This window comes from Lissotriton helveticus, chromosome 12 (genome assembly GCF_964261635.1).
Source record: "Lissotriton helveticus chromosome 12, aLisHel1.1, whole genome shotgun sequence".
NCBI classification, from domain to species: Eukaryota; Metazoa; Chordata; class Amphibia; order Caudata; family Salamandridae; genus Lissotriton; species Lissotriton helveticus.
Genome location: NC_136073.1, coordinates 363,934,505 through 363,953,334, shown reverse-complemented (window position 1 = coordinate 363,953,334; position 18,830 = coordinate 363,934,505). Strand labels below are relative to the sequence as shown.

At 43.5% G+C, this 18,830-nt stretch overlaps 1 protein-coding gene across 1 annotated transcript in view; it reads left to right on the top strand.

Moving 5' to 3' along the window:
- ITFG1 (integrin alpha FG-GAP repeat containing 1) overlaps positions 1-18,830 on the top strand; it is a 1,092,549-nt gene that overhangs the window by 992,367 nt on the left and 81,352 nt on the right. The window contains exon 16 of the mRNA XM_078670869.1: positions 16,956-17,038. Within this exon, the coding sequence (XP_078526995.1) occupies positions 16,956-17,038 (83 nt within the window). The remainder of the gene's footprint in view (positions 1-16,955; positions 17,039-18,830) is intronic.

The following is an 18,830-nucleotide window of genomic DNA, read 5'->3' as shown; positions in this document are numbered from 1 at the left end:
TTTTGTAGTCATGCAGAGCTTTTGAATATATGATATCGGCCTAGTTATCATAAGAACTCTTCCACCGCATGCTTTCTTTTTAGTTACATATCCTTTTGAATTCCAGCAGTTCAGGTGTGAACCAATGGGGCAGAGGGTGAAGTACAGTGAGTGGTAAAGGTATTTACAGGAATACATTTATGAAGAGCCTCTGTAATGCATCTATTGAAGTACTTTGGTTCCCTTCTAAAATGTGCCAAACTTAGGGGTGTATGGGTACAAAATGGTTGTGCGTATGGAGAAAGTTTGGCGCAAGCCATAACAGTGCTAGCGGTCCTAAGAGAACTGAAGTTGTGACGTCTGTTAGGTAAGTGGTAGGAGATCTGAATGTCCGGGTGGTCCATCCAAACTAGTAGGGTGTTAAATATAACCTGGACTCCTGAAGAGTTGATAACTATGGAATCTAGGATGTGTTCTTCCACATGAGCAGCTTCCAAGGCTAGTTGACTAAGGCCCAGAGTGGTGCAAGATTTAATAGGATTCCAAATAGTAGGATCAGTAAGGTCATATACCCTGCAGTCAAAATCACCCAAAGCTACTTGAGTCTAAACCATATATCACATTTAAAAGGGCATTAAAGAAATTAGTAGAAGGGGTTTGTAAATAATAAGAGTTTGATGGTAAATGAAGAAAATAACTTCAGGTTAGCTGCCAACTTTTCTGAGGGACCCCTATTAGGCATGGTTAGCATCGGTACAGTAATAAGGGATCTGTAGAGGATAGCAACTCCATCACCCATCTTCAGTATATGATGGTGTCTTCAATGCATTGTGAACTGCGAGCATCCACTCCGAGGCAGTCCTCTTCTGATATTTATCCATGTGTATGTTATGCTTAAGTTATGTTATGTCACATGTACTTGTAAAGCAAACATCTTACCTGGGAGGATAGCCTGCCTCTGAGGAAAAGGGGGAGTGCTGTCCTGGCTAAGGCCTAATTGAGAAGCCAAATTTTCATTTTTTAGTTAAAAATGCAGTATCAACTTAATAACCTGGAATAAATCATGAAGCTCTACTGCATGTTTAACTGATGAGCATGTATTGAGCAGCGAACACATAATTGAATCTTTGAAAATTGTACAGTTATACATAAAAGGAATAGCAGAAGAAACAGCATTAGCAAGTGAGGGGTGTAATACATACCTCAGCAGATACCACAGTGGGTTTGAACAAGGGACGACAACTGCTGCAGAGGGCCTGAATATGAGTACAATTATAAACAGGGGCTGGGAAACGGGGTCACTGGGCAACAGCTCTGGAATAAATTGGATAATGAAGTGCAGTTGGTAACTACCCACTTCGAGAAAACATCACAACTCTTGTCGTGGAGAACCATCAAAGTCACTAGACTAACTTTAGCTCAATCCCGTGCTAGATGTGGCACAGAGCAGACAGGTTTAACTTGGGGCAATGTGTGAAGTATTTTTGCAGTACCAAGACAGTAATAAAGTCGAAATACAAAACAGTAAAAATCCCAGGTAAAATTTAATAACAAAATGACATAAAAACAAAAACATTCAATAAAGGGGAACTCAAGATATTAATTTTTTAAATCTTAAGTAGGACTAGTGCCAAACAATACAAAGTGTCAATGATGCTTGTGATAGACCGGGACCTAGACGCAATTTGATGCTGACCGACATGGAACGGTGGTCAGATGCACCAACCAGGTTCATCCTTCGCAAAGAGATTCCCATTTAACTTTAGTCCCAGTCCACTGCAGGAGTACACTTCTGAACTCAGGAGAGGTACTTACAGACTTTTAGGGTGTCTGGCACAGAACATTAGCAGGGTCCCGTCCAGGTGTCTTCTAGCTTGTTGTATCCCTGTAGCTTGAAAAGTAGATCAGCCCTATGACCCTTCAAGTTTACTTCTTTATCCTAGGTGCGAGAGAGATCAGGTCTAGTCCTTCAGGTCTCTTCTCGGGTTGCAGAAAGCAGGTTTAGTCATCCTCTGATCTTCCTCAGGTCCAGGAGTGTTCTGAAGTGAGTGTCTTGAGATGCCCCATTTATGTCTGGCAGAGCTAGTGGGTTAGGGGACTCCTGGGCTCACCCTAACCAATGGGGTAAATGTTCCTGGGGCCAACCATACCCACTTTGGATATTTTTCAAGATGGCAAAGATTTTCAGCCTCACTAAACTTAGACTGATGATATGTGGAGAGTGTACTATGGTAATCCTAGTTTCCTCCCACATCTAACACAAACATCCAGTTAAGGACAGCCTCAGAAGTCTGATAGAACAAAATTATGGTTTTCCAGCAACCACACATAGATGCATAAGAAATGGTTTAGCATACAGTTTCCCTCCTTTTCAAGTGTGCCCCCAAAGTGTTATTTGTAAACCCAGCAGACCTGTCAAGCAGGAGACAACATTCAAGCAGAATTTGACACTTTAATGTCAGAAAGTATCCTCATAGCCCCCTCTGTGCAAATTCTGTGAGGTTTGATGGAGTTCTCTGTCCATTCAGGTCAGCCTCAATTTGTTCCTGGTATTTCGCCCCTTTTTCATTCAAATGTTAATCAGGAATGTATGACGAAACATCGCGCACCATTACATCGCGTGCTTTTACCACGCGATTATTACTTCGTAAACTCCACAACATCGCCAACTTTTACATCGTACGTTGTTGCAACGCAAATGCGTTAATTGGTATTGGCTAGTACATTACTTCGCAGACTGCAAAATCGCGCGTCCTAACAACGCATTCTTTGTGTGCTACCACAGTTTTTGCATTCTTTTGTCCGAATGTGTGATTCCCACCTCTAACCCCTGGCCCCCACTCTATCCCCCCTCACACCGCCGTCCCCACGACGCTAATTCTTTCCTTTCTATTTTCCTTTTTTTTTCTTTTTGTTTACTTCTTTTAAAACATTGTAATTGTACATAGATTGTGTTACAGATGCCACTGGTGCCGCCCACCTATATCAAAAATTACAGGCATTAACTTACACGTGGCTAATCCGTCAAATCCGCTCTTTGTAATTGTTTCACATAAAGTAAAAAAAAAATTCTCTCCTCAAGGACGTTTTTGTTAGGTCTCGGCATCGAGACCTATTGTTGCCGAGTTCGCTCTGAACGGAGACAGAGCGGTGCACGAGCCGACCAGGGTCTGTGGAGGGGCATACGCAGGCCGGCCGAAGGCACACACACACACACGCGCGCAGACACACACGCACACGCAGACACACACGCACACGCAGACACACACGCACACGCAGACACACACGCACACGCAGACACACTCACACACGCGCAGACACACACGCGCAGACACACACGCGCAGACACACACGCGCAGACACACACACGCAGACACACACGCGCAGACACACACACGCGCAGACACACACACGCGCAGACACACACACACACGCGCAGACACACACACACGTGCCGACACACACACACGTGCCAAGCCCCCAAGCCCCACTTACCGCATCAGCCGTCTCAGCCGCCACTCCTGACTTCTGCTGCCACCAGTCCTCTGGGCCATCCACTCCGTGGGCGCGGGCTTCTCGCAAAGACGTAAGTCCCGCCCCACGACAGCCGTGAGCGGGCACATCCCGAAACCCGAAGTTCGGGAGTGTGCATGCTCACGCCTTGTTTATTATGCAGAGTGCAGAAATCATTCCAGTAAACATATGCTTCAGAAACTCAAAGCCTTTTACATGCTGCCCCATGGCACATTAAAAGCTAAAAACGGGTGGGTCTTCTTAGAAATCCCTTGTACAAATCATGTTTTTATGAGAGCCAAAAGAAGAAACAACAGTACATAAAGGAGTACACAACTCGACAAAATCAAACATGTCGCTCCTAGAAGCCAGCAGCTAAGACACCAGCGCTTCGAGAAGAGAAGGACGTCATCAGCGCCCCTTCTACCAGCTCCTAATGTACGTTCAAGCGACAGGAATCTGTAGCGCTGACGGTTATTCATCCTGTTTCTAAGCACGTCCACCCTGGGCCGCTATGATGCGATTGATCCCGGATCCCACATTGAGGTCAGTTGATGGGATTTGAACAGTGAATTAATTGTGTGATCACCGGACCACCATGTGACACCAATTCCCGCGCTGCACTATCACTACTGCATTCTACAGCTCCTTTAAACCAGCACTCCTCTCTCTGACCACAGCACCCTGCTCCTTCGTTCACCACCCGAGAGAAAACGGAGAGTAAAAAATAACCGGCTTCCTGGGTCTTTCTTTAAAAGTTAGCTTATGCTATCCTCTTGCGGTAACCGAGAAAGCTTGTACAATACGCTGACAGTTCTACGTTTTTCACTGCCTGCGAGTCATTCGGGAGTAAAGGTGAGCGAGCCAACTCATTAACAGTGAGAGCCAAACCTGTGACGAGTCAAGGGTCTGGCTTGGTTCTTAAAGCCCTTGCACGAGCCGAGCCCTGAAAATGTTTGCTATGCAAATCATATAGCAACCATCACGTAAAATTTTACAAAGTCTCTTCAAAACTCAAAAAGGAGTGTTTCCTTAACGTGGAAGCGTTGGCAATAACACATAAAATTATAACACTGCTCTGAGAAGAACTTGTTAAAAGTGATATTTTTTAAATATGAACTATTGTTGAACTAAGCGGCAAGACAGTTGTCTTCTCAAACCTGTACGTGGCCCAAATTATTATAGAGCTTTATTATATAGTCTACTAAATCAAACGCAACAGGTGTTTGTACAACTGGTATTCTGAACTCACATATTTGAAAGTACTTACATATGTGATAATGAAGAAAAGGCAGCTTTGGTGAAATAAAGTATTTGCCCAAAATCACACAATTTAGGCAAGGAAGCCGCTATTTATTAAGGTTTTCGGGTTTCACTATGTACAAATCAGCCACAAAATGAATATCTGCCTTTCCTGTTTAACCTTTTGTTTTCACCTCTTGCGTTTCTTATATAGCACAATCTTTACTTGAAAGTATTGGAGTGCTTTATATGAGCACCAGTTAAATACACATGGTCACGTTCATTATTCAAGGCATGAGGAGATTAATGGCCAGCTATACAACCCTTTTTTGCGGCCGCAAATGGATAAACATCCCATTTGCAACCACAAAAAATGTTCCAGGCATGTACAAATGCTATTTTGCAAGTCAGTGACTCACAAAATAGCATTTGCGACTCTCGATATTAGGAAGGGGCGTCCCTTCCTAATAGCTAGTCAACCATGCTATGTACTGTTGTTTTGTAACAGCATTTGCGGTCGCAAAACACTCGCAGTTTACCACCTACTTCAAGTAGGTGGTATACCACTCACAAACGGCCCTTCCCCTTTGTGAATGGGTTTGTAAATATTTTTTAAGAGCAGGCAGTGGTCCCAGGGACCACTGTCTGCCCTTAAAAATGAAACTGAAAAGTTTAATTTTTCTTGTTTAAATGCATCCCGTTTTCCTTTAAAGAAAACAGGCTGCCTTTGAAGATAAAAAGCAGCTTTATTTGAAAGCAGTCCCAGACATGGTGCAATGCTGACCCCAGCAGGCCACCATCTCTGGGAGTGTGAGCCATTCCCAATGGGGCGGTACAAAAGGGGGTGGTGATGGACGGAGCATCTGAACCAATCAAACACTCACACCCAGTCAACAGATCTGGGTTTAATCCATCACCGTTCTTTAGCCCACTCTGCCACCCCAGTACAGACATGGCCATATGCAAATCAGTCTGACCCTGTGCCTCATGGGAACAGTCCAGCCCGAACTGCCAAGCCATGCCTTCCCTAGACCGGAAACAAGCTTCCTAGGACCGGTTTCTGGCATTTCAGCCGTCTTCAGCCAGGCTTGCTTGAATCCAGTGGCAAAGTGTGCAAGGGACTCACGTCTGAGCATACCCTGCCAACTTATGGCAAACAAAGCGGTACAAAAGGGGGTGGTGATGGACGGAGCATCTGAACCAATAAAACACTCACACCCAGTAAACAAAATGACCGTGCGTTTCTCCGAGGCATTTCTGCTTGGCCTCGGAGAAACATGGTGGTGTTTCCGGAGCTGCTCGGCTCCGCTCGCGTCCCCCCTTCCCCCCCTTCCCTCTGCCCGCAGCCCTCCTCCGTCCCGCTCTCGCCTCCCCCCACCACCCTTCCCTGTGTCGCAGCTCTCCTCTGTCCAAATCATCATGCCCCTCAAATACTGGGGCTTTAAGATAACTGGCCCCCCTAGGGGCCCTGCAAAACAATCAGGGACCCACATTGGAGCGGCCCCCCCTGAGAACACGGGCCGCTCTGAATCAGTCTCTCGCCACCCGGTCCAGCCCTGACTCACCGGGCTGCTGTTGGGGGCGTCTCTTTGTCTCCGGGCAGGACTCCACTTCCGGGGCTCCCTCCAGCGCTTGGGAGCCCGCAACACCCGGCATGTTTCCTGTTGGTGGATCGTTCAATTGGTCGTGTCTAACGTAGCGGCTTGAACTCCAGTGTCGGAGACAACGGACCGGATCTCAGACAGGAAGCGCCTCCGGTTGCAGCACTGGTGACTGTCTCGAACAGGTGAGCGACTCCGGGGGTCCTTATGTAAGACTTCGAGGCGGCGCGGGCTCAGTCTCCGGGGCGGCTCGTGACGCCCCCCCCCCAATAACACAAAGCCAGGGTACACTATCGTGAGAGGAAAGAGCTGGGCAAGATACGCCAGTGACCGCTTTCCATGTAGGTAAATAGTCTTGTGTTTTGTTTGCAACCTGCTACAAACAGCTGGGTGTTTGTAACGAAAAGTGCAGAAATGCAAGTGTCTGAAAGCAAACAAAGCCAGGACTGGATAAGTTGCTCCGGGTAATATGAGCCAGTGAAACCCTTTAGGAAAAGTTAATATGTGATTATCCTTTAGTGGCTTTTATACATGTATATAGTGTTGGCGTCTGCTTTGTCCTATACATTATTAGTGTATGCTTTGTTTTAGGTGCCTTGAAGAGGTCATAATGCGATTTTTAGGGAAGAAAGGTGCTTGTGGTTTTTACCAAAGAGCAGGAACATGCCAATTGTGTTTCAAAGTGTCCTCCGCACGAATGTGCGAGGTGATTATTTCGGCTCGTTACTTACAAAGTCCCCCCTGGGCGGGGGCTCCGAGGTATTACTCTACTCTGAGGTGTTACTCGATGCACTTGTTACTCAGAGCCATTCGCCTTTTGTTCCTTGTTGTTCAAACAATGACCCGTCTCCCTTTCATATGTAGGCAGGCGCCCATGATAACGGGTTTTCTCTGTTTTTTTGTTTTTTTTTAGTATTAATCTGCATTTCAAGCATGCATGACATTTTGGACAAGTGGATGTCTTTGTAAATAAAATCGGAGGAATGTACACATTTCCTTCTAGTTCCAACCCCAAAGCACTTGATTGATTTTCGTAAAATAATACACCCCCATCTTGTAATATTCTCGTGATGTTACTCATGTCAGTTGTAGATATTTCACAGAACATTTTTTTTGTTGCATACTAGTACTTGTTTTACTTTCGCTGTGTGCGCCCTTTCACTCACATTGGGAGGTGCGTTTTTTTGGGGTCAGCAGACACCCCTATGTAGTGGTGTTTGGTAATGCCTGGCTTATTAAAGTATTCCATTTCAGGATCAACTACCTCTGCTCGCTTAGCAGGTTTTCTGTAGTCTACCCTGCCATAGTGCATGCTGGGAACCACAAAGAGGAAATGTTGCTCCTGATTGGCACAATGTGGTGGGTGGCACTTATCTTGTAAACGGGATTTGAGCATGTTAAAACCCCAGCACTTTGGTGGAAATTGCATTTCCGTGAGCAAATCTATTCTTAAACAAGTGACCGCGCGTCGACCGCCGCACCGGAAAAGTCTCAGTCTCTGCCAGAAAAACACATCTGAACTCCCCACCAGGCACACTACAGCTTACTCACGCCTTCCAATCATCGACACAGGTATGAAGAAGCAAAGAGGAACAGGATATTAGCAGGATTTGATTCGGAGCCAGAGGATCTGCCATCTTGTGGATTCTTGTGCTTTCCTTTGGTCCATTGGTGTGGCTCTGTGTGTGGGTGTGGCTCTTTGTGTGTGTGTGTGGCTTTGTGTGTGGCTCTGTGTGTGTGGCTCCGTGTGAGGCTCTGTGTGTGTGTGGCTCTGTGTGTGTCTGTGTGTGTCTGTGTTGCTCTGTGTGTGTGGCTCTGTGTGTTGCTCTGTGTGTTTTTTTGTTGCTCTGTGTGTGTGTGTGGCTCTGTGTGTGTGGCTCTGTGTGTGTGGATCTGTGTGTATGGATCTGTGTGTATGTGTGTATGGCTCTGTGTGTGTGTGGCTCTGTGGGTGTGTGTGTGCAAATGCAATAGGTCTCGCATTTGCGAAGGATTAAGCTATTGCCATTGTAAATGACAATGCCATTTATTTCTCTGTTTTCAAAACCAACACATAAATAAAAAGTTTGTCATTTACAATGCCAATAGCTCTAACTTTTGCAAAGGCGAGACCGTTGCATTGTAAATGCTTGTTTTAATCCGGGGTCTGCCCGAGCCAAGGCCCGGATATACTACCCTTTACTCCAGAATGAAGAAGCGCTACATTCCAGCACCCGTTTCTAAACACGTGCTTGGGGTGCTCTTCAAGGCGTGTCTCTGCAGCGGGCAGGTAAGTCTCTGCGGCTGCAGCCCGAGCTCCGGATGCCAGTGCCTTTCCTAAATCCCGTCCATTTGCAAGACACTGCACACAGTCCCCCGATCCTGTCTGTGCGTCCTATTCCTGTTAAAGTAAGCCTGCTCAAACACTGCATTGCTGTGCTTTGTACAGCCCGTGCCCCACACCCAAGTCTAAGAATAAAGCTATCTCCCACCCGCCCCTCACCTGCGTGACTCAGACACAGAGGGCACAACCTTGCCAAACATCTGTTCTTCATCCATCCTTCCACCCATCATTCATCCACCCATTTCACACATCCATCCACCCACTCATCATTAATACAGTAAAATAAACACTGCATTGCTGTGCTTTGTACAGCCCGTGCCCCACACCCAAGTCTAAGAATAAAGCTATCTCCCACCCGCCCCTCACCTGCGTGACTCAGACACAGAGGGCACAACCTTGCCAAACATCTGTTCTTCATCCATCCTTCCACCCATCATTCATCCACCCATTTCACACATCCATCCACCCACTCATCATTAATACAGTAAAATAAACACTGCATTGCTGTGCTTTGTACAGCCCGTGCCCCACACCCAAGTCTAAGAATAAAGCTATCTCCCATCTGCCCCTCACCTGCGTGACTCAGACACAGAGGGCACAGCCTTGCCAAACATCTGTTATTCATCCATCCTTCCACCCATCATTCATCCACCCATTTCACACATCCATCCACCCACTTTACACATCCATCCACCCACTTTACACATCCATCCACCCACAAATCATTAATTCACCCACCATTTCACACATCCATCCACCCACTCATCATTAATTCACCCACCATTTCACACATCCGTCCACCCACCCATCATTCATCCACCCATCTTTAATCCATCCACCCTTTCATCCATCCATCATTCATCCACCCACCTTTTCACACATCCATCCATCCACCCATCATTCATCCACCAACCCTATTCATCACACGTCCTTTTGACACATCCACCCACCCTTTCATCCACCCACTCTATCCAACCTTTAATCCATCCATTCACCCACCCCTTCCATCCATCCACCCATCCTTCATCCATCCATCCATCCATCCATCCACCCATCCTTCATCCATCCATCCTTTTATCCATCCATTCATCCACATCCACCCACCCTTTCATCCATCCACCCATCCATCCACCCATCCTTTCACCCATTCATCCATCCATCCTCCATCCATCCACCCTTTCAACAGAGGAATGTTGCAGTCAATTTTAGTGCTGGAGCGTGACATCGCACTTACTTTATAATTACTTTATCGCGCTTACTTTCCCGTCTTTTGTACCAATGCAGTCGATATAACATCACGCTTACTTTGCCGTCTTTTTATGACTTTATTTTGGAGCGTACAGTAAATGTTTAGCGTGTTTAGAATGCAGTCGGAGCGTGACGGTGTAGTCTTTTGTGGAGCGTGACAGTGCAGTCAATTTTACCTTTGTGCATTCGCTTACTTATGTGCCAGTCAACAGTGCAGTCTTTTGTGGCAATTCAGTCAATTTTACATCGCGCTTACTTTGCCGTCTTTTTATGACTTTATAGTCAGAGCGTGACAGTGCAGTCAATTTTACTTTTGTGCGTATGTGCCAGTCAATTTTGTCGAAGCATGACAGTATGTGCCATCATCGCATTAACATTTACATCGTAGCGCTTACTTTCATCGCATTAACGTTTACATCGTAAAGTTGCTTTGTTGAGGCTTACGTTGCTATGCCTTACGATGTAAACGTATAAGCGTTACTGTGCCTTGCGATGTAAATGTTATTGCGATGTTGTAATTGTGATGTAATGTCCTCGCGAACTGATCACTTCGTTGTGATGGGTGTTCCCCGTTAATCAGTGGCTTGGAGAGGTTGAAAAGCCAAAGCAAATTAGTCTCTAACAACCTCAGGCAGGGAAAAGGTAACTTTCGAAAGTTTGTTTTATTTAATAGTTATTAAAAATCAGACTTCACAATTGAATTGAATTGAATTGGATTTTTATTAACTATTAAAAATTGTTTCTTTTTCTAGGTAGTCCCATTCCCAAGATTCTGGTTTAGGATTTTAAACTGTAATTTGGTTTTCTACATAGGACAGCTACACCTGCCACATTCCCGAGATGTTGGTTTAGGATTTTAAACTGTACTCTGGTTTACTACATAGGACAACTAGACCTGCCACAGGAACAAATAGCTTTTGGGTGCAAGTCACTTTAAGGCCATGTTAACAATACATTTCTACATGTCCTACCTTTCAATACTGTGCACCCTGCCTTGTGGTCCACAAGACTTACATAGGAGTGACTTACAGATATTCAAAATAGAGGTTTTGACCTGCCAAAAGCATTGATTTTGATAGGTTGAATTGCAGGGTTTAAACTGCCACCCCTTTTTACACTGTCAATGTAGTGGATAGCTTAATAGAGACTGCAGTCCACAAGTGACATTTAATTTACAGTCTCTGGGTGCATCTTGAACCATATACAAGGGTCTTACAGATATGTTAAATATTGCATTTAGGAATATGCTAATTTGACAATGTTTAAAGGGAGAGCACAGGCACTTTACTACTAGTTAGCAGAGGTAAAGTGCACAAAGTTACAAAGCCAGCAAAAATATAGGGTCCAGCAAAAGGCAAAAATCTTTGGTGACCATGCAGAAAAGGCGCATTCCGTAAACTTTTGTGTCCCGTGTTTTATTGGTGCGCTGAGGGGCACCAACGAGCTTTCCTTTGGCGTGCTGCTGGTGTGCCTGTGCGTGGACGCACTGTAACCTCCGTACCATGGAGCTCTGCCTCCCTGCATGTGGTTCACCTAGAAAGGAAAAAGAAATAGAGAGCTGACCGCCAACCATCAAAAATATTATCCAGCGGGCTTAAGAAAATAGCGATTACAGGCTCCAAGTCGGAAGGCAAAAACCTGATTGTGAGAAAGTGCATAAAAATGTAATTTTAAAGAAGTCATATTTAGCCTGATGTCACATTTGGCCTCAATGAGGTCTTGACAGGAGTTACATGCGGCCTACTGGTAATGTTATTGAGCTATTGCTGGGGGAGAATATTTCTGGATCCTGTCTGGCACCTGAAGGGTATTCATAATTATTATTATTAATTTTGTAGAGCATGGGATTACCCGAGGGTGTCCTGACGCTAAGTGAAGGTGTCAAGCTTTTGCCTATCAGTACAAAAAAAATATAAATAGAACTGAAAGAATTATTCATTATCTATTTATAATGTTTATAATATTGAGTAAAAAAGTTAGTTTTTAAAGACCTTTGAACTTTTAACACGTTGGTTTCCAAACGTAACTTAATCTTTAGTTTGTACTATGCCTGTGCTGTAATTGCAGAAAAGTAGTGTCCTCCCAGTCTAGACCTTCGGTACTTGGGTACAATAAGCAAATGAACGTAGGCAGAACTAAGAAGCCTAGACGGGGTATATCTTTTAAACATTCAAGAAATATAGGTGATCTGTGATGCTGGATTAAAAGCCCTGTGATACATGCAGAGAGCCTTAAATTGGCATCTTTTTTCCACTTGGAAACAGTGTAACTTATGCAGATAAGTAGAGATGCCCTCAATTTTCTTAATTCCAAATACCAGTCTGGCAGCCGCATTTTGAATTAATCACAGTCTCTGTGTAAGATAAGCAGGCAGACCGACGTATAGTGCATTACAATATTCCAGCCTGCTACGAATCAAGGCTTAAACAAGCAGCTGAGCAGCCTAGAGTGTTGAGGAACAAACAATAGTTGTATTTTTATTTAGTTTATTATTAAAAATCAAGTAGTCATTAGCTTTTTTATGTACTGCTCAAATGTGTTGCCAAACAGTATACCCAGATTGCGGGCAGTTATTGCTGGCTTAAGGCCCATAATGTCTGGGGTCACCATAGAGAGGACTATTCTTGAGGGATTTTTAAACACCGGGACCTTGTTTTTTTCCGAGTTTAATTTCAGGGAGCTGGCAGTCATCCAAAAGGCCACCTTCACTAGGCAGCTTTTAAATTGAGCTTGAAGTTCGCTAAGATTGCCCTTCATGCGAATGATGATCTGAGTATCATCTGCATAGCTGTAAAATTGAAACCCATAGTAAGCAATCAGACCTGCTAAAGGAGCAAAATGTATGTGAACCCCACAAGGAATGTCTTTAACATCTGAACGGAATGAAGCCATCTGAACAGCTTGCGTTGTATGGTTCAGAAAGGATTGAAACCAATGTAGAGTGTTATCCTGTAGACCAATGGCACATAATCTATCCAACAGGACATCATGTGAGAGTATTGAAAGCTGCCGACCGGTCCAGGAGGATATGAGCCAATGAGCTCCCCCTGTCCAAGAGCATGCAATGTCTTTGACAGCAGCAGAAAGCACAGTTTCTGTGCTGAAAGTTGGTCTGAAACCAGATCAATAATTATTGAGGGCATTATTTCCTGAATATGAGAAGATAATTGTTTGTTCACCCAACTCTCTAAGATTATAGTAAATAAAAGAAGGGAGAAGGGAAATAGGTTGATAGTTTATAGGAATGCAGAGGCTAAAGTTTCTTTTTTTTTTTTTACAAGAGTGAAGACAAGTGCTGTGGGAGTTATTACAGATTATAGTCATTAAAAGAATAAGTGTGGAGGCTAGTTCGTTAAAAATCTTAGTTGGGCAAGGATCTAAACATGATCAAGAATTTGGTTGCATTTTGAAAGCTCTACATCACCATATCACAATCTATACCATAAACATATATCCTATAGAGATAAGATCACCTCTATATGTCATGCAGGAGATATTGTGCTCTAACCATCCGACAATTCAGTGACTTGCATGTTGTCTGCATAGGTGCTCACTAAGCCACTGGAGTCAAGCTATCCTGGCTGAAGACGGCTGATAGCCAGAAACCGGTCCTAGGATGCTTGATTCCGGTCCAGGGAAGACATGGCTTGGCAGTTCTGCTGGACTGTTCCCATGAGGCACAGGGTCAAGACAGATTTGCATATGGCCATGTCTGAACTGGGTGGCTTGGTGAGCAAAATATTGATGGATTAAACCCATATCTGTGACTGGGGGTGAATGTTTTGCTATTGTGTGTTTTGCTGCATAGGTGCGAAACTCAGGCCATAAATCTGTAGGTCTACATCTAGCTTCAGATAGATTGAAGCATGCAACTTTGATTATATTGCAATCAATAGTATTCACCATCCATTCTGCAACCGTAGGACACCCGATTAATATCCATCTGAGGGGAAATACTTCAGAGAACGTTCAAGAAGCAAGATTGATTCATCAACAAAAACCCCAAGACCTCAACCAGCTGAGCTTCGACATTTACCCTTATTGCTTCATAGAGCATTTTAGCACATATTTCCAGAATAAGTAGCCTACAGTACAGTGCTACACTAAATAAATGGAGCTGCATCTCTTTCATGTCATGAGGCAGCATGGGTCTGTCTTTTTCACCCTTATTGTGCGTAGTCTACTGGGAGTCCATGCTTGTAATATACTAAAAGAGCAGTAGTGACCAGCAGCATGTTTCTGGTTACTCCTAGAATAGTTACAGAAGATTCCTCTTTACCAGAGTCCTGCACTGACTCCTCATGGACATGTAGTTCCAACAACTGCTGCCCTGCTGTATAACAGAATGAAGTTTCATCATTGCTGCTTAGTAGTTAGCGGCTTGGAAATATAGCTGTGTACCAATAGATCGCATAACTAGCCAAACATGAAGTCAGGTAGAGTAAACGCATATTGGAAATTCTGAGGCCGGCCCGAGTACGGAAAGTTCAGAATATCCTGACTAACATCTACAGCCTCACCTCCACACATTTGCAACCCTATAAAATGGAAGAAGAAAGTATAATTGGTAGTGCATAACGGCCTTTTCTGATGGATATACCTTTTGCAGTTGCCTCACCTTTTGAATATCCCGAATCGCTAGATCATTCCACCGTGGTGAAAGCAATAGCCTTATCCAGAGCTGCCGTGATCTCAGACGAATGCTGATCAGCAGAGTGGGCTTCTAGTCACATGTTCACTTACTTATGGTATATTAGGCCAATAACCACGACTCTCCAGCCATCTCTGTTTTCGTTTTGTGTTTCAATCTGATTACAGAAGTAGCTCATCTCCTTGCGTCTCACCTCAAGGCCTCGGCATAACGAGTTACTTGGCTTTCCTGTTTTCCTTTTCCTTTGAGGATACAAGGTCAAGGCTTGCCTGAAGGTGTTTAATGCTGACATGCAGAGGGTGTGACCTATCCAGACCCAGTTTCTTTTCATGATCTCTTCACGAGTAGGGAGTTGGGAAGTCTGCTGCCCTAGGTCATTGTTGCTGATAGCGTTTGCCCAGCGGATTTGGAGGATTTTCCTCAGACAGGTGTTTATGAAGGTCTGGACTTAGTCAATTGTGGTCCTGTTACTAAGCAGTATTGCTTAGCCTCAGAAATCTGAACGGATCGGCATTTCAAATTGTCACTGCTGCAAGTCTTTCTGGTGTGACCATCTCCTTGGCCCAACCACCTGAGAGGGCATTGTTGTTGTATTCATTTATTCAAAAAGGTGAGGAATCAGCAGGTAGAAGTAACTACTATAACAATTTAGTTACCTTTGGTAACGATCTTTCTGTTGGATCTCAATCTTCCTGCAGAATCTTCCCCAATCCGATCCACATCCCCGTTCTGAAGCGTGGTCGTAGGTATTATGTCAATAAGATAATTATTGTTAAAATTCTGCTGTGCTCATCGCCACTTTTCAGAGCTTGGGAAAAAAATGGATGAGGAACTAACGTCACGTTGCAGGGATGTGGCTATCTGGCTCTGGTAATATTGTGTCCAGTGTAGTACCTGGTGCCAAAAGTGATCGTATCACCACCTACTGGTGCCAGAGAGATATTGGAATTTTTCCAGATCCAGTCTAGCCTGGCAATATTCAAAATGAGAGAAATCTACAGGTAGACAGAGTATCCCCAGAAAGAATGTTTGTTATGGCAAAGATTAAAGTCATTATATTTTGTTAGCAGCTTTTGGTTCCTGGTGTTCTGAAGCTGAGACCTTTAGCTGAGCACTTGCTAGCCAATGAAGATATTTGTGTGAGCATTCAAGAAATGGTAGAGAAAAAATCTGAATGTTTGTGATGTGAAAAACTACAAGTACCATAATGCAGTAGAATCTCCCTAGGGAAAAAATACCTGACCACAAAAATTGATGTTACGTTTGAGTGCACCACAATATACTGGGGTCTTGTTGAGGCGGCGTGGATAATATACATTTCTGATGGATACTTCTACCGCAGATAACTCACCTTGTGAATACTCTCCTGGGGGTTAGATTTTTCAGCAGTGCCTATGCATGCTGGTAGATGGAGTTGTGCGGCTCCATACTAACGTCGTTTCACCCCAAAAGTGACGTTCAGTGTCACAAATAAGCTTCAACCATGCGCGCTGACATCAGTTCCTTTCTTTCTGCCCCTTCAGACGATCCAGAGCTTCTCCCTGATTTTTGACCCGAGTTTTCATCACCTTGTTGCAAGGAAATATCACCCCCTAAATTGACTGGGTCAAACCACACACGGACTGTCCCAAGCAAATGTCTGTGACAGACCTTCACCAAGTATTTTTGTGGTGCCTGGGGCCAGATCAAGACTGATTGCATGGGGTGTGCCATGGGTGGCAGTGTGGCTATCTGTCACTAGGCTGCGATGAGGTCACCAGGTTTCTCCGAGAACGTCAGGGCATCTTTAATGGCTAGGCCCTTTTATGGATCTCTGCTTTTTGAGGATAAAGCTGACTCAGCCTTGGAGTGCTTTAAAAAGAGCACAGCCACAGTATGTTTCATAGGCGTGTCTGCTACCACGAGGCAATTTGACCATCAATTTCCACCTCTATGTGCCTACTTTAGGGTTTTCCCCATCTGTCAATGCCAGACTCCTCATCCAGCTCGCCTGGCCTTTCAGCCCTTTCATGGCAGAGGCTGTGGTTCCTAGAGCTATTGAGGTCAGCAGGGCCAACGTGTTGCCCAGTACCCTCCACCTCCAGCAGGCACAAATGAGTATTTACAAGGGGAGGAATACAGTTAGTGTATTCACCATAAAAATCATTCCCGAAGGTAAGTAAATGAAGTTGTCTTGTCTGAGCTCGGCTATACCTACTCTTCATTGATTTTAGAAGAATTTGAGACACATTGGAAAAATGCTGGTCATGTCTATGGTAGCCTATCCTCTATTTTGTTATCATATTGTAGCTTTATTATCTTGCATTTCAAAATGTAATGTATCATATTAATGTATTAACATTTTCACTTACTGTTAATTTCAAAACAGTGTAAAAACATTCTTTCTTGTCTCCTTCAGGCTATAAGAAAGCAGGAATGGACAGCCATTATCCCAAATTCTCAACTGATAGTTATTCCATATCCCCATGATTCCCCACGAAGGTAAGGCCAACGTTTGTTTGCTTGATTTTATTTGAATAATAACAGATATTTCTTTTGCTAACTAGGAGTAGAGTTTTAGAGCTTCAGTTGTTGTGGATGCAACACAAAAGAAAAAACAATGATGATAAATATGACCTACTTTCAGTGTAAGTTCATATTAAATTGCACGTAAGCAAACCACAAGGATCCCTCCAATCATCCAAATCTTCACCTCTTGACCATCTTGCTCTGAGATAAGAACTAATCTCTCTTTCCTCCACGTCGCTCAATTTCTTCTTTCCTTTCACTTTAATTTACATGCTTGTAATCGTCCCCACATGCTTCTTAAACCTGCATGTGTGGCATGCATTGCTGTTTCTATGTAAAATGATTCGCTGCCTCCTCTAAGTCGCTTTATGTTATATAAACATCCCCAGGAAAATAAAGAAAGAAAATGTAACTTTAGAAGACTTGTAATGTATGTCTGATAATTGCCACTCATGTTTTCTCAAATCAACTTTGACAATCTTTTTTTTAGGAATGCTTATTTTCTATGCGTCGAAAATCATTTCTCTTTTCCTCTTTGAGAAATAGTTTTTGAAGCTTGACACATTACAAATTCAGGGGTGTATTAAAACCAAGGATACAGTACAGAAAAAATGGCAAACTAATGGTGATTAGAAATACACATTTTGTAGTCGGATGCAAATATACCTATTTTCAGTAAACTCAATAAGTGCTTACCAATGTTATAAAGTTCTCTCATGTTGCTATGGATTAAACAAATTACATTGTATAAAACAACCATTCATTACTTCGGAGTACGGACTGTCGGAACTTGAGGATTCACATTGCTTCAAAACATGTGGCCATCTCGACTCAATCAATAATACTCACTGTCAATAAAACTATTACACTTGTCTCGTGATAAATGTGATAACCTGAATAAATTCATATTTCTAGATCGTTGAATAATGATATATTGCACTCAGAAGAGCAAACCAAATACCTTAGCCATGATCTTCACATCGGAGTGCTCAAAGATATGCAACATTGAATTATGCTAGAACTACACAACTGATTAATCATGTGTGGGTCTTATGCAATCTATTTAGAACCTTTCAGGGGAGCAACCTGTATCAGGCTGCAACATTGATTGAAGGATATTTATAAAGTGCACTAATATCTGCAAGGCGTCCTGGTGCTTGCATCTTAAAGCGAAAGTCATATACAGTTCCTTTCAGGATTTAGTTTCTTTTTTTTTAATTATCTTTTTTTATTATACTTCTGATCACGCACATTATACTTTCAACAGTTTGTTTACACAACAAAGAAACAAAGGTTGTCTTATAATGTTACAACATAAATAACAAAACATAAGCATGAATAATTTGTAGTCAGAAGGTAAACAACAGTAAAGTAAAACAGAATTAAATAAAAACCATATCGTAATGCTTTACATAAATCACAGGTCCCTCTATTATAAGTCAGAATCCAGTGATAAACTGAATCCCAATCATAAACATGTTACCCTATCCCATCCCTCCAGCGAGCTAAGGGCTCCCAAATTCTACCTCCTCGTGCTCTCCTAATCCTTCCCTTCCTGGCATATATAGGTTTCTCCAGGTTATGCACCGCTATTAAATTCGCCAACCAGACTTGTATCAACGGGGGAGTCTTGTCCAACCAAGCCCTCGTTATCATTAGTCTAAAAACTGCCATAGCCAAAAACAAGAAATCGGCCTGCCCAAAATTACTCCCTTCTGGTCCAATTCCCAGCAGAATCCAAGTGGGGGTTAAAGTTATCTGTATC